The 16564-nt window shown below is 49.5% G+C and overlaps 1 protein-coding gene across 5 annotated transcripts in view; it reads right to left on the bottom strand.

Moving 5' to 3' along the window:
* The window catches only part of NAV2 (neuron navigator 2), a 365536-nt gene that overhangs the window by 211416 nt on the left and 137556 nt on the right, over positions 1 to 16564 (bottom strand). For all 5 annotated transcript variants that reach the window (XM_028515602.2, XM_036029138.1, XM_036029139.1 and 2 more), the window contains exon 4: positions 4310 to 4382. In XM_028515602.2, coding sequence (XP_028371403.1) covers positions 4310 to 4382 — 73 coding nt within the window. The remainder of the gene's footprint in view (positions 1 to 4309; positions 4383 to 16564) is intronic.

The raw sequence follows: 16564 nt of genomic DNA, 5'->3' as shown, positions 1-16564 counted from the left end.
TCCGCTTCTCCCGTACAGGAAGATGGGCTCAGGGCCAGCGGGTGCAAACCCCAGGTGCTCGCAAACTCCCAAGGACAAAGGCCATACTTCCTCCCAGGGACAGGTTTAGAGATGGCCATGACAGGTGGCGTGTGGGCTGGGGAGGGGTTAAAGGGATGTCGAAAATCACCCAGGGCAGGGTGAGGCCCCAGTTCACAGGACTCTGGCAAAGCTCCAAGAGCAAATGAAAGGGTCTAGCCTTTGGGAACACCGAGGGGCCAGGGAGGCCTGGTCCATGGGATGTGCCTCCAACCAGCGGCACCTCCACAGGCTCACTTCGGCCTGTAGCCTCTGCCGCAGGCATCTGCTGTCTGTGCCCGGAACAAAGGCTTTCTACCGGGCAGGTCGGGGCAGGGCCCGAGCTGCTGAAACGCTTCAAGGACGGGTGCGTACACTCCGCTGAGTCCCACACCAGCTTTAGTCACTGAGAAAGGGTGGAGGTGTGCCCACGGGGCTTTCCAACTGCGGATATATATATATATATTTCCATCAGGAGCAGCCTCGAGGCACTCAATTGTCTTCAAAAGGAAAATAAAAAGCATTAAAACTACATTATTTCTTTAAGCACTTTAATGCTTGTCTAGTGGCTCAGCAGGTGGTTCCAAGTGTGGGCAGCCGTGAGTAGTAGAAAACACCAGGCCTTTGAATCAGCAGATGTGAGAAGCTTACCCACTGCTGACCTCGTGGGCCTCCCTTTTCCCACGTGCAGCTTAACCTCTTTGGGCCTCCGTTTCCTCATCTGTGTGACTGGGATGATGTGAACACTGACCCCGTAAGGTTGCTGGGGGATTATACAAGGTGTAAAATGTTACGGCATTTATTAATAGCTCAGTGATTGACACATGGTGAGTTCTTAATGAATGGCTTCTATTCCCACAATTTAACAGTATGTCAAGTGAGATTTCTCTAACTCTGGAATTGTGAGTAAGGTCCATTTGAGGACAAAGGCTCTAAGTACTCTTGCTTTTTTATTTTAAGATTCTATTCATTCATTCATTCTGTAGAAAGAGGGGAAAGGAGGAGGAAAGAGACAGAGAGAAACATCAGTGTGTGGTTGCCTTTCATGCACTCTCTACTAGGGACCTGGCCTGCAACCCAGGCATGTGCCCTGACTGGGAATCGAAGTGGCAACCCTGTGGTTTGCAGGCTGGCACTAAGTCCACTGAGCCACACCAGGCAGGAGTACCCTTGCTTTTTTAAGTTCAGGGAGTTGGCAAAGGTTGGAGCCAGTCGCCATCCCTTAAGACTGTACAAGTTCAGAATCAGTCTTACCACCAAACACTATCCCTCACTTCCCAAGAAATCAGTATAAGTAGATCTAGATGGGATAATGGCTTTGAGGGTGCAGAGGGTGGCAATGCTGGATGATCACAGAGTCAGGGTATTTCTCCCCTCACCAAGAAGAAGGTGGGGCCCCTGCACTCCTTGCAGTCAAAGGCGAGGAGGCTCTAGAGGAATCACTCCAAGTGGGGGTGCTGGCCGTCCAGTCCCCAGCTGGACACCTGCTTAGCAGAGACTTGGCAGATCTGCCTCTTGGACACCTGAGTGAGGGGAAGGAGCTGAGGAGCAGTCCCATGGTGGGGGACTTCCAGGCCACAGGAGGCCTGCTCTGCCTACCGCAGTGGAAGATGGAGCCCACACCTGCCTGTTGGTTCGATGGTGGATAATGGAAGGACCGTGTGACTGAGGTCTGCAGCCTTACCAGGAGCACCTTAGCATGGGGGCAAAGGGTGGCCTGGATCAGGGGATGGGACCAGCTGGATATGAGTTGTAAGGGCTGGTCAAATCTCACAAAAGTCTACCAAGGCCCGGGAAGCAGCATGGGGGTGAGTCCCTGGCCAGCAGGGCAGACCCTCCCACCTGGGGACAGTAGCAATTACCCGAGGGGAAGACAGCAACTTCACCACCAGCCAAACTGCGCTTCCCTGTGCTGCCCCAGTCCTGGAGGCTTGGGCACAGGGACAAGGCAAGGGGGAGGAAGTGACGTTGCCACGCCTGTGTCCCCCTTCCACCTTCCGAAGCCACTTGCACTGGGAGGCACGGGGGAAAGGAGCTCTGAGTGGAGTCTGAGCTCGAAGTTTAAAAATGCACAAGACTGAGTCATAAGTATTGGCATAGCACTGTTCTCATGATGAGCATGGCTGAGGAATTACAGATTCAGCCAAGATATCATTGAGTGAGTCTCGACTCAGCAGAAAAGATAGGGGATCAGAACAGCACAGCCGGGGGCAGTTACTGAAATGCCATAAATGCCCACTTCGTGGTCATACCCCAGTAACTGATACCGCAACACACTGGTTGCACCTGTGCCCCTCTCCACCCAGACTCACGGCTGCAACATCTACAAGGGGCGAGGGCTGAGCGTCTCTGCACCACATGCCTCCCTGGGGCTCCACAGCACCTTCTGACGCTGTGGTCCAGTGAACAAAACTTCTCAATCTTTTTTGCTGGCTTCCACCTGTACATGGCATGCCTAGATTTTACCCACCTGCTGTCCTAAAAAGGCACCATGAACACAAGCTCTGAAATCACAGAGACCTGGGTTCAAGTCCTGACTCTGTCATTTGCTGGCTACAAGCCTTAGGGATATCACTCATAACCTCTTTAAGCCCAAGTGTCCACACCTGTAAACTCAGCCTATTATAAATCCCAACTTCAGTGGTTGGGGGTGTGTGGAGATGAACAAGGCAGAAGGCACGGCAATGGGCAGAGAGATGGCAGAGTGGCCAGAGGTCCACAACAGAAAGGGTCCTTGCTGCTCAGCAAGACTCCATACAAGTCCCTGCTGATGCTCTGCCCAGGGGCACAAGCCAGTGGTCCACTGGCTCCCAGCAACCAGGAGGAGCGTGTGCCTGCCACCTACAGGCCAGCCCGAGAACTCTACACCAGAAGAAAATACACTTCTCAGAAGGGTAACCTGTGTCTCCCTACCTGTCCATGAAACACCACCCATCAATCACCCTGTGCCCCAGCACTGTGAACCCCACATGTCCTTCCACCCAGACCTCAACTCCCTGGAGGAGGGCTCACACCCCAAGGGAGAGGGAACCCACCAAGGGCCCTCCTCTCAGAGCTGAGACAGGGCGCCCCCCACCCAAGAGCTGGTTTAGAGAGCTCTGGAAGCAATAGCGTGACCATGCATGACATGCGACAGGCCCGCACACTGGAGTGCCCACAGGGGGAGTTCCACTCGGAGACACATCACACTCATGAGGCACTAGATGCAGCCATCCCCTGCCCCCAACCCTGGAAGAGACTGCAGTTCGGAACCACAGCCAGGAAAAGCAAGCTTTCCCTGCACAGCAGAGCAGAGGCAAGAAGCAGGCCCCAAAGGAATCCATCACATTTGCAAACTTACCTGCTCCACGGGGCTGCTTCCTTCCTCACCGCTCCCCTCCTTCCCACCCTGACCACCGGAGTGAATGCTAGCAGGCATCTTTTCGGAACCCAAACTTGCTAGGGGGAAGTGGTGTCATCCGAAACCCAAACTGCTTTACCTGTTCCGGGAAAAGTGGAGGCAGGTGCAGCCTAATGAGTTTGGGAGGATGCCGGGGCCTATGGCAGCTTGGAGCTGGCAGCTGCTTGTATTTACAACTAGGAGCGAGAGGGAAAGTTTCCAGAGCGAGAGGCGGCCCAAGGAGGCTGGGAATTCACACCAGCCGTCTCCAGACCAAGCCCTAACTGAATAGTGCACCACCGGCGAACGCTCATGTGCTAATGAGCCACCAAATCTGAGTTAATTAAAAACTAATCAGGGTGTCACAATGTAGCATCTCATTAATATAGCAAGTGCTCTTTAATGTTTTTTTTTCCAAGCTAGGAAAAGTACTGCTTCTTCTCATAAAAGTAAAAGATAAGGATTGGGCATTTCTCCCTGGGAACTGTGCAGTTTAAATACGTCCTGTGGTTAAGTGTTCTCTCTCCCACAGATAAGGCCTGGCTTGATAATTAACCGAACTGCTAGTCAGGTGAATGAAATTGGCATTGTCTGATTCAGCCCCTCTCTCAAAGAGAAGCGAGCTCTGTCTCACCGCTCTGACAGACACGGCCATCGTGGCAGAATGTGCATTCCTGGAGTGATTCTTTAGGTTGTCAGAGAGTTGGCACCCTCAAGTCCAGATGAGCACTGAGATGCCTCCCAACCAGAAGGGAGACAAAAGCAGAAGAGGCCACCAGCATCTCGCGTCTCAACTGGATTCATGTTGTCAATCAGTAACAGGTGGGCATTCCTAATGACGAAAAGGCAGCTTCGTGACGAGCGCTGACTCACCTTCTGCAGACAGCCCCTGAATGTTTATCCCCTTAGCTGCCAGAAAGTTCAAGCAGGCATCTATGTTTTCAATCTAGGAGGAAAAACAAACACAACAACATACACTCAATAAACGGTCAGCCTTCTCCAGAGCTACCTCTTAGGAGACACAAAGTGCCAGGTCAGAGAGACAGGGCTCCCTTCCCCGTGCATTCGCTGAAGTTCTTGACAGGGCAAAACAGGAGGACAGGAATGGATGCAGGTCAGGACTCTCCTTTGTCTGTACTTGCACAGGAAGAGGTTACCTAATATCCCCACCACACAGAGCCAAATGTCGGGGCCTCGGATGGCTCACAGCTGCCAAAAATAACCAGGGTGGAACCGGAGCTCCCGAGCCGGTCGGTGTCGCCGGTGCAACCCTGAAAACGTGAGCAGCTGCCAGAAGCACGGAGGTGGGGACGAGGTTAGGAGACCCACCCGTCTAACCAGCAGCTGGGAGAAATTTCTAGCCGCCAAGGCAGTAGGCGGTCAAATGTACAAACACGAACGGGAGTTTCAGCAGGAATCTGGGTAGTGTTTACTCACAAAATTCTCAGCATGGCAGGCATCGCAGAGGACCGGGGAGGCCTGCGACCTCGCCGAACCCCTCTGTCCTTCGTGTTTTCTGTGGCAAGAAGGGGCCCACGGGGCAGAGACCGGGAGGCCTCCCACCTTTGCCAGGGCTGATGCCATGGTCAAGGGTGAGCCAACGTCCAGCCCGCACAAAAAAAAAAACAATTAGGTCATTCCCAAAGGTCGGATTCAGCTTCAGTTGTCAGGGCTAATTATGTTTTGGTCTACGGGAAACTGTTCGGGCTGGATTAACGTCAATGGTGACCACCAGTGAAAGAAACTGCCTTTGACTTGACACAGGGATCTTCTAATTTCCCTCAACTGCCATTTCACAGTGGAGATCCCCCCCTCACCTCCCCAACCACCCAACACCCCCCTGACCTCCCCAGCACCTGACCTCCCAGCATTCTTAGGAACCCAAACCAGTCTTTAATTCATGGAATTTGTTTTTCATGAATAAATGACTGTTTTTCACGGCGTACAGGTGACCTTTTCCCTTCCCTGTCCCCGAGCAACATCCCAATCGCTCCTTCACGGACAGAGGGTGAGGTGTCAGCGTGTCACCAGCTCCGAGGGGAGCAGAGTCTGCTCCAGTCTTCCTGCAGGCCACGCCCCCACCCCCCAATCCACCCCAGCACTTTCCCCTCTCAATCTTCCCATCTTCCAAATGTTTTCACTTAAGCTTTGGCACACTTAAATACAACTGCACTCAGGTTAGAAGACTCCACCAGCCCCGAGTCTACAAAACTGCCTCATCCTGGTGTTTTCTAGCTCAGGTTTGCTCCGGTCACTCTCCTGGCCTCCAGCTCACGTCAAGGAGGCATCTTTTCATCTCAAGGAAAAGGGGCAGAATGCAATTTCCTGCAAACTAAATACATGCGGATGCTATGGGTTACCCCTGCCATCACCACAGAACGTCACTTCTATGAAGAGGGAGGAAAAAGGAGATTGCTTTTAACTCTCCCTTCTTCTGTCCAGCCCAGAATGGCTGGCGGCACAGCCGGGCCCTGACATCTTGGAGGGTGGGGGCAGGGGAGGAAGGAAGGGCACGGCTGGAAGTCCCTGTGGAAGGTGTGTTGGGGCAATTTGCTTCCATTTGTGAGGATAATAAAAATTATACCTCCCAATGCTATTTTACCCCATGACAAAACCCAGATTTGAGAAAATAATTACCAGTCCTCATCTATGCTATTGAACACAGTGGTGATACACCAAGATAACTCAAAAGGACTTGTCGCCCCCACAAAGAGGCACTGGTATTTAAGTCAGGTAAAATTATGAAATTCCTCTTCTACCCCTTGTCTCTTCCTATAATCCTATTTTTTAAATATATTATCTTGCACATAGTTGATAAACAAGGCTTTGGCAATTATGTTCCCATAGAAAATGAGGAAAACAAAAAGCTGACCACTCCTGAATCTGTTAATGCAAAAAATAAAACAGTCCACCTGAGGTTATCCTGGCACATGTCATGAAGATGGACTGACCTGGACTGAGTGGTTTCAACAACAGTACAGCAGTGTGACACTGAATTAAAAGATACCCACTGACATGTTCAGGAGAAACCCCGCTCTGCTTCTGTGTTGTAATCCACAGAAACAGCCTTCCAGGAACATAAAGAACATTTACTTGCTCCATTCACGGAGCATTCGATACATATCATTTAAAGTGTATAGTAATTTCTCCTTGCAAGGCTACCCTTGGCATACTTCAATTCAGCCACCCACTGGGCTTTCTTTTAATGTTAAAATCTATTAAAGCCATGGATAATGGTAAGTAGGTTACCTAGAATACTTTTCTCCTCCTGTTGATTTTTAAAGGCCTGTTATTCTTTCAGTGAATTTCACCATTTAGATCAGTAGTTCCCCACTGGGTGGGGGAAAGCAGGAGAGAAGGGGCAGGGATTTGGTCCCTCAGGGGACTGGTGACAGTGTCTGGCAGCACTTCGGGTTGTCACAACAGGGGTGGGGGTAGGTGGGGACCTGCTCCTGGCATCTAGTGGGTAGAGGCCAAGGATGCTGCTAGACACACTACATTGCACAGGACAGCCCCCACAACAAAGGAATATCCAATCCAAAATGTCAACAGTGCCAAGGCTGATGCACCCGAGCGACACGATCCTTTTAATGATTCATCCAATCAACATAATTGTTCGCATGGCCACGCCAGGCACGGTGCTCGATCCTCTTGACGATGATGGTCCGGAGTCCTCCTCCCTGTCCAGGAGCCCACATTTATATGATGCTTCACTTTGGGGCTCACAGACACGTTCGACGCACACCCCCACCTCCATCCATTTCAGGGAGAACCAGAGGATATAAACAAGGGACGCGTGAGGACCCTCCCTCCTTAGGTGAGGAGAAGGGGTGCCATCTCCTGGAGAGGTGAAACAGGAGCAGCATACAGATGTCTGGGCTGCACTCCCTGAAAACATTAAAACTAGAAACAAGCCCTTGGGTCATCATTTAAAAGACAATTCATACGCCCATCAAGAGCCTTGAATTTTCTTTTCCCTCCACTCTGCTCACAGGAGGAGCTCAGAAAACATTCCTGAGCCTCAAATCCACTCTTTAATAACACTCTGTGGAGGTTAAAAACCACTCCCGACAAGGCAGCCGAGACCCACACGCTTTTCATCTGCGCCCCAGGAAGACAGCGGGCCGGGAAGCGGAGCTGGGTCAGATGTGAATTCCAACCTCCGGCTTCACTTGGAATGAGATCAGAAGGCGAGAAGGTTTCTTTGATCCCAGCTCTCATGTGATTAACATACACCTTAAGGTTTTCTTCCCAAATACTGTCCAGGTAAACCACCCATCTTCATGCCCCATTGCGACTGCAAGCTGCCACCCAATTCCCAGAGGGCAACGACCAGGTGGCAGGAGTCTGGACCTCATTACAGCACAAGGGTGCCCCTAAAGCCCCTCTCTAAGGAGGCTCATGTGTGATCCAGACACGTAGTGCGAGATGAAGCAACCATCAAAGTGGGGAGGTAGCGCAAAGGAAAAGACTCTTAACCAGCAAAGTATGTAAACACAGCAAAGGCTGTTCATTAACACATCTCGGCCAATATAAACTGCTTTCTAAAATTAGCTGAAGAAATCTGTGCTAACTTGGACATTCCAGTGGTGCTGAGGGGGGCAGGGTGAGAAGGCTGTTGTAGTTGTTGCCATAGCTCTGGGATGGAGATCCTGAAGTTTACAGGATTAGCTGGGGTGCAGGCTGGGAGCCCAGAGGTGGGACCACAGTGTGGCTCAGAGACCTGGGAGCAGGCAGATGCTGGATGAGGGAGAGTTAGGGTTTAGATCAAGACCAAGGTGCATTTCCCAAGGCTTCCCTTAGTTTGGTGCCACGTGCGGCCTCCGTCCTGTGCAGTCCATGAACACCCGAAAGCAAAAACCTGCAATGAAGCCATTCTCCCAGTGTCAGCTGGTCTCCAACCTAAAAGTGAAGAGTTTCTCAACGGTCTCTGACGTCACGCTTGGCAGAGCAACTCCCGTGGACTATGCATGCTGTAGCCTTTGTCTCTCACATCCACATACAGATCTCCACCCAAGACAGCCAGAGAGCAAGGAAAATCAAAACAAATGCCAAACTACTGGGAAGAGAAGAGGGGATAGGAGGCAAATGGAAAACTTCACATCTCAATCATGATTACGGCCGGACTGGGTCTCATGATAACGTAAAATATGCGAACCTCGGAAGTGCTGCTGTGTAGCTCCTCGGTAGCTTGGAGACTGATCAAATACCATCTGTTGTGGCAGTTGTCATGGCAGCATTTTTCTCTGAATACCAGTGTAGCTGAGTGCAAAGCGCGTGAAAATGGTGGATGCAAATGAAGACCACCTCTATCGGCAACACAGAGGCCCAGGGGAAGTTGGGGCTCGGGGCACTGAGTAAAAGGGGTGCCAGTTTTTGAGTGAAGAACTTCTCACTGGGGCTTCCCTTGGAGATCTCCAACCTGGGAGGATGCAACTGAGAGGGGAGGCAACCAGCTGCTAAACTGAAGTTAGACATTTTTTTTTTAAAAAAAATCATGAAATGCCTCAAGCCTCGGCAATGGGAGATCTGGACCCAGACAAGGATGAGTGAGAACTTCCGAGTTCTGGGGACTTGAAAAGCACAGTGTAGAGTCTTCATAAGCCTCATAGATCAACTCAAACAACGTTCTTCCAGATGTGTGTGTGATCCCCACACCTGATACTGCTGCTTGCCAACAATAATAATGAACATTCATTCATTCATCCACTTCTTCACCTATGTTTACTGAGCACCTACTGGGTGTCAGACAGTGCGCTGGTACTGGAGATATAGGGGTGAATAAAACAGATGTAATAGCCAGTTTGTAGAGCCTACAGTCTGACTAGAGAACTGACATGAAATAAACAGTGTACAAATAACACCTGTCGTGTATTACAAGACTTGATCTAGCCTGGGGGATGGGGATCAGGTGAGAATTTCTTAAGGAAGAGAGCGCAAGTGGGTCCACAGAGACAGGGCTTTTATTCTGTTCTGTTCACTGATGTAGCCCCAAACACCTAAAATAGCATGGAACACATTGTAGGTACTCAAGAATATTTGTTGACAGAAGGGGAATTTGAGCCTAGACTTAAGAGTTCACTGGGAACCCAGAGTGGGAAGAAAAGAACATACCCATCATAGGAAACCTAGTGCTTGAGAGCTTCCAGGAAGAATGCAATGTCCCACATTTGGGAACCGAAAGGAAGTCTACATGGCTGGGGGCCAGTGGGCACGGAAGAGCAACAGAGATGACACCGAGCAAGAGCACAGGGCTGGCCACAGGGGGCTGCACTTAGGAGCTAACTAACGCAGTGAAGGAGAGAAGGCAGGGGTCCTTCCAGTTCTTAGGGAAGCCTTGTCACTGCCACGTTACCATGGTAACAGCAGGGAAACCAAGCCCTTCCAGTGGGAAAGCTCAAGGGTGCCAGGGATGGCTGAAGCAGTGGAGGTGGGGCTCCAGAGACATCCGGGCTGGGCACGGAGACAGGGAGAAGCGGAAAGGGGATGTCAGTGTCTGTGGTCACGTGCGCTAGGGGGGTCTGTTTCGTATCTAACCCTTCTGACACTCCTTCCTCTGGCTCTTTCCAAAAATAAATATAGAAAAGAAGAAAAATGAAAATCTAATCATGAAACTAAACCAAAAAGCAAAATGCACTTCAGAGAAATGCCCTCCTAAATGCCTGTCTCCCCAGGGTTATCTGTCTCCTTCCTCTGCATTTCTAGGGGCCATGGCCTGATACATGATCTGCCCAGCTTTTTTGGGGGGAGGCAACCACCTGTGTCAGCCTCATCAGAGGATCACATGGGCCCCAGTGTGGTCCTGGAGCTGTACAACCACCTGGGACAGAGCCGGCAGGGTCTGGGCACTGTAGCTGTAATCTTAGAAAGGGGCCCCCAAATAAAACAAAGCACAGTGGCGTTTCAAATTCTCTAGGTGAGGGCTGTGTGGCAGCATCTCCCCTTGCAAGGAAGCCCCACAGGCTGTCACTTGCCTGGCAGATGCTTAAAGCCATGCACCCAGCAGGACAAGGGGTTCCAGACCTCTGACCCAGCTTGGGCCAGGGGAGCGTCAAGATTCCCAGCAAGTCGGCTCTAGCTCTCTTGGTGGCTTTGAAGCCGAAAGCTTAAATAAGAGCGTGGGACTGGGGCGGGAGGGGGCTTGAGTCTCTCTGTCCTAGTCTGTTTCTCCTGCTGCTTTAATGCCGTGCCCAGCTCCTCCAACTTGGCAATGCCGTCCACCTTATCTTTTCTAGTATTTATAACTTCAGCTTTCCAACACTGTGGTCAAAAATTCCTTCAGAAAAAAACTCTGTAGGAGTCTCTCTGCTGTTACAGCAAATGGGTAAGTCCATATGGGTACCAAAAAAAAACTCTCTAGAGGAGAAAAAATTTAAAAACAAGAATCTCAAATTTCTCCACTGACTATCTGCCTCGAATATTTCATTTTCCTATTATTTTCTGACTTCTCAATGTTTCCCTTGAAGCGAAGAGAAAAACCTGGGAAGAGGGCTGTAACTAAAGGTGCAGAAATCAGTCCTTATATTGGAGGCTCCCATAATGCACCCTCAGGGCTGCGCTCTGCAGAGGGTCCCCTTCTAGACGGGCCAGGCATTCAGAGGAGAAAACTCCACTGTGGCTCTGCACTGTCAGAGAGGCCCAGTGGACGCCTGCGTGTGCGTTCACTCGCTGTACCATTCCGAGCCTCTTTTCTCCTGTTGATACCTTTAGAGTAATGACCCCTAACTTCCTAGCATCCCCCAAAGGGGCTGTTCCAAGCTGAGGCCTCCAAGCCAGCAGCTGGACACAAATGCTAAAGGGGAATGAACATGTTAAGGAGATACTTAACATGTATATCTTAACATGTATACTTAATGTATATCTTCTAAGCCCACTTAGAAGATATAACACAGGCTTTTGGGGGGGGGGGCAGAAAAATCCAGGTTCAAATCCTGATTCTGCCATTTACTACATTATGATCTTTTGCAAGTGGGCTAAACTGTAAGACGGGCTTTATAAGACCTCATACATAGGGCAGAAGTCGTCACCAAGTGAGATGATCTATGTGTGACGCTAAGGAAGGGTCCAGTGACGGGCAGTTTTTGTTACCGTATTGTCGTTTTTGACATGAACGTCACAGGGAAATAGTTCCAAGGCCATAACATGCCCAAAGCTCCGTGTGTGTGTGTTGGGGGGGGGGGGGGTACCTGGGAAAACAGAGAATTAGACCAGCTTCTCTGGGCTGCCTTCCCTTTTCTCCTCCCAGCTTTCCCCTCAAGCCCAGCTGCCAGGTCTCTGGGACTTTTCCGTCACCCGATGTCATGCCTGCCCCTCACCAACCCTCTCTCTCAATTAAAAAATATATTTTATTTATATTTCAAAAGAAGGGAAAGAAGGAACAAAGAGAAAGAGAGAAACATCAATGTGAGAAAGAAACATCAATCGGCTGCCTCTCGTACATATCCTAACCAGAACCAGAACTGCAACCCAGACATGTGCCCTGACTGGGAATCGAACTTGCGACCTTTTGCTTTGCAGGACAATGTCCAACCAACTGAGCCACACCAGTCCCCTCTCTCAAAAAGACACTGATGAACTAATTCACCCCAAGGCAGAAGGAACTGCTTGCTTCAGGCTTCCTGTATGGTACCTCTTCCCAGGGGTACTTATATTCCGTCACAATGGTGATCTGTTGAAAAAAAGAGGGACTTTGGACTCCACACTGGATTCTGGTTCCTTTAAAGATTGTCCATATGACCCTGGGAAAATTATTAACTGCTTCTAGCCTCAACTGTGGGTTGGCATATGTTAAGGGTCTAGAAGTTTACAAAGTCAGAGCTTTAAAAAGGCTTTTTCCTCACACAGCTCCAGAACAGCAGAATACCACACGCCACTGGCCTCTCCCGAAAGCAACGATCGTTACGGAGCTGTGACATGCTGAGACTTGCTACGTTACACGACACCAGAACTAAGAATGGGTTCCTTGCAGCCGGAGTTCCTTTTAACCCTGTCAGACTCGGCCCTTAATGTCCAAAACGCTTTCTGATCAGAGTCTCCACTATCAAGTTACATAAGACTTTGGACAAGTAGTTTTGTTAAAAAGAAATTGTTGGTTTTTTGCAAAAATACTTTGGCTTTACCTTCAAAGGAGCTTCCCAACTCATTCCCGCTTGAACGAGAGAATCTGACCTGTGGATCACAAACACACAGCTGCCTCCTGAACCAGAGGGAGAGGCACCGACTGGAGAAGTCCACCCAGGAACTACCTAGAACTTGGCGGCCTCACTCCTTCCTTGAAAAACAATGACGGAATGTTCAGTCTCTTGTGGTCCCTGCTGTAGTGCAGGGGGAAACAGTGGTGACAGGACAGCGTGGTCCTCCCCTCCCGGAGCAGACAGCCTCCTGGACAGGGCTCACCGTCAGCAGGCGTCACCCCACCAAACAGAACTCACGTAAGCCATAAGCGCCAACTGACACCTATCGACTCACCTGCTGAAAAGCCTGACACCGATTCACTACGCTCTTTGCAGAAGGTCTGGGTTCCTTCAGAATCCTCGCCACATGCACATGCTGAAATCCACAAGCCACCACGAAGTCTTCCAGAGGCAAGGGCATGTAAATGCCAAACAAAACAGAACAGCAGATCCTTGATATTCCCCAGAGAGCTGCGAATCCTCAATTTTGGAAAGACCACTAGAACATGTCATGTCACCCACAAAACAAATACACATAAAGGCACAGGGTAATGGGGTCATCTGCAGACGAAGGCCAAGAGCAGGGCGTGCTCACCCTTGCAGTGACTAGTTCCCACACACAAGCCTGCTGTGATTCAGTTTGGTGGCTCAGCCAGATTCCTAAGGTCTGGAGCATGTGGTTCTTCTGGGTTGCTCTCGAGGGGTCCATCCATGGGTTTCAACCCTGCAACTCCACAGACAGCAGGGTACAGAAGTGCCAGGCACACCCTGGAAGCATTGTTGACCAAGAAAGCAAGGCCAAGCGGGTAAGTCTGAATGTTTAACACTTAGTCCCAAACCCTGCAGGACACTGCCCCCCAGCGTGGTGACGGCTGGAACAAAGGTGCCTGCCCTCCTCTCCACTGCCTGTGTACGTCCCCCTGTAGTGCTCATTTCTGCAGGAGATCCAACCCCAACATCGCCCCTCTCTCTTCTCCTCAATTCCTGCTGCTCCTAGCAAGGAGGAGGTGGTTAGTCTATGCCAGGCTCATTCTGGGACATTTCCCATACATTACCTCCATCCATTTCAAAAGCTGTTGGTAGGTATGGCTACCAGCACTGAATTCTAGACCACTGGTGATCATTAGTATATAGTGTGGGACACTTTGCAAGTAGTACACAAAGTACTTTATACCAAGAAATGAGATTTGGCAAATAGTTCCAAATTCTAAAATCTATGACCAAGGCAAGGGGCTTCATGCTAACCAAATCGGAAATTATACAATATCACATTAAGACTATTATCAATATTAAATAATTCTCAGCTCTGCTTCCTGCCATAGCCAGCATGTCCGAGGCGTGGTCCAAGTCCACCCGAAGAGAACAAACCAGACAAGGAAGGTCTCTATTACAGCATACCCTCGAGCTTTCCAAGGCTGCAAGATACCTAATGCACCTGTGAGGAAACAGTGGCAATTTTTCACTTGTCATGCAATGCTAAGCCCTGCTATGAAATATTTCTGTCTTTTACAAATATTCAGCTGAACCAGATAAAATTGCAATTTTTCTGAGTAAAAAGGTAGCTAGATATGGGTTATTTCATAGGGTTCTACCTGGAGACCAATGTATTGGGAAGGCACCCTCCTCCTAAAGGCTAGAATTAAACTGAGGGGTGATTATAGAAACAGAGCACTTTACAGCCACTTATAAAACGAATCATCAGTAAATTCTGAAAAATCTCCACAAGTGTCTCTCAAAGGAGCCTCACAAGACTGATGATGATATCTAGAAGAAAAGATCAAATCAAAAGAGACACTCCATCCACGGGCTAACCCCTAAAGGCCCTTTGCTTTAGCTTTAGTTGGGGTTTCTTCTGCACAATCCCCTTAGAGAAGTGGATGGGGCACAGGGAAGGCTTTCATTCTAGGTTGATTCACCTCAACACCTCCATGAACGGGAACAGGCTATCCCTCCCTCACTAGGGAAGAAAACCCAGGTTGCACGCCTCTCTCCCCCTGCTTTCCTGTTCCTTCAGGGAAAGTGCGAGGAGGGTGAGACTGGGATCTGGTTCTGCTGCCCATCCAAATCTGCATCACTGCTACCATGCTCACGCCAATGTGGGAATCCCTCCACCCACCAAACATATGCTGTAGGAAAAGCCAACTCACGTCAAAGTGTTACCATTTGCATTGGGACTGGGAAATTTTAACAGGGGAGAGGGAAATTAAGGATTTCACAAGAGTGGAGGTGAAGTCTGGGAAACTGGATTTTTCAGGGTTTCCTGGGTATCTTAGGGCGAGATACTTGACTCCCCTGAGCCTCAGCTCTCCTTTCAGCAGAATGGGGACACCAATTCCCTTCTTGAAAGCCTTATAGAGGCCTCACGAGAAACTAAGGTCTGCATTCTTTCTCTCTTTCCCATACATTAATATTCTAGTTCATTCCCACCACTAGAAAAGGTAGACAGTACCTACTTTCCCTATCATCCTCCAGATGGGGCAAAGGAGGCACAAGGTGCTTTCCTAAAATTACGGTTGTTAAATGGCAGAATTGGAATTTGAACACTTAACAGAAAATGTTTCAAAGCTATAAATGTGGGGAACTGACAAACAAAGAGCAAGAGCGTCACTAACGCTGACAAGGAGAAACACAAGCACTTCCCCTTGGTCACTTCCCCTGCCCCGGTCCTTCAGCTGTGGGGCACCTAGCTGTCCAACCAAGCCAAGCCAACCTTGACATCAAAAGGACAAAGGACACTTCACTGAGGAATAAGTGACTTCTCCCACATCCTTCTGAGCATGTTTTGTGTAAGATACATTCATTTATAGTGTTTTACATCTTCAGGTGCAGGAGGAAATACTGAAAGCAATATAAACACTGAAAGGCACTGTTTCAAAAGTCAAAATGTTCCCAAAACAGAACCTTTCAAAGCACCACGTCAGGGCTTAGGATTTCTGTGGAAGTTCAGGATACTTGCAGGAATACAATAGTTTGGGGCAGAAAAACCTCAAATGTGTGCAAGGGGGCAGGCAGGTAACAAGTGACTAAAACGGGTTGGGTGTAAGACTATAGGGAATGGTAGAGAGCATGCCACACACCCTACCCAGGGGCGTTCAGCCTTTTGGCATCTCTGGGCCACACTGGAAGAAGAGCTGTTTTGGGCCACACATTAAATACATTGTGATACAGGCCCTGGCTGGTGTAGCTCAGTGGATTGAGCACAGACCTGCAAACCAAAGGATTACCAGTTCAATTCCCAGTCAGGGCAAATGCCCGGGTTGTGGGCCAGGTCCCCAGTGGGAGGCGCATGAGAGGCAACTACACATTGATGTTTCTCTCCCTCTCTTTCTCCTTCTCTTCCCTTCTCTCTAAAAACAAATAAATAAAATCTTTAAAAAAATACATTGTGACACAGAATCATAAAAAAAAATCTCATAACATTTTAAGAAAATTTACAATTTGTTATTGGGCTGCATTCATAGCCACCCTGGGCCGTGTGTGGGCTGTGGGCCACGGGTGGACACCCGTGCTGCACCTACCTAAAGGGCCAGCTGCTACTCAGTTTTCACAAACTTTTACTTGGGGAGTGACACCCCAGTGTCACCAGATCATCACATCCTTTCTTTAAAAAGCTGCACGATCAATTTTAAGGAGGTACATAGATTTTCCTCTACCTATTGGCAACTGTTCGGTTTTCATTTTTGCTGTAGAAGACCTTCTGGGACCTGAATGAGCTTGTGGCCACCACTGTCCGCCTTTTGCTCCAGTGAGCACACTGGCCCAACCATTCACCTACCGACTGGTTTCTAACACGCAGACGCCACGGGCTGACTGTGCCCCACCAAAGTGCAAGCAGGAATCCATCACTAATTCTGTTTCATGAAAAAAATAAAAAACAAACACATAGACGGAAGACACCCCTTTGATGCAAGGCTGAAACATAAGAACCCCATGAAGACATATGCACCGAGATGGA

This window comes from Phyllostomus discolor, chromosome 6 (assembly GCF_004126475.2).
Source record: "Phyllostomus discolor isolate MPI-MPIP mPhyDis1 chromosome 6, mPhyDis1.pri.v3, whole genome shotgun sequence".
NCBI classification, from domain to species: domain Eukaryota; kingdom Metazoa; phylum Chordata; class Mammalia; order Chiroptera; family Phyllostomidae; genus Phyllostomus; species Phyllostomus discolor.
Note: the sequence above shows the minus strand (reverse complement) of the source record. Positions and strands in the feature narration are given on the sequence as shown.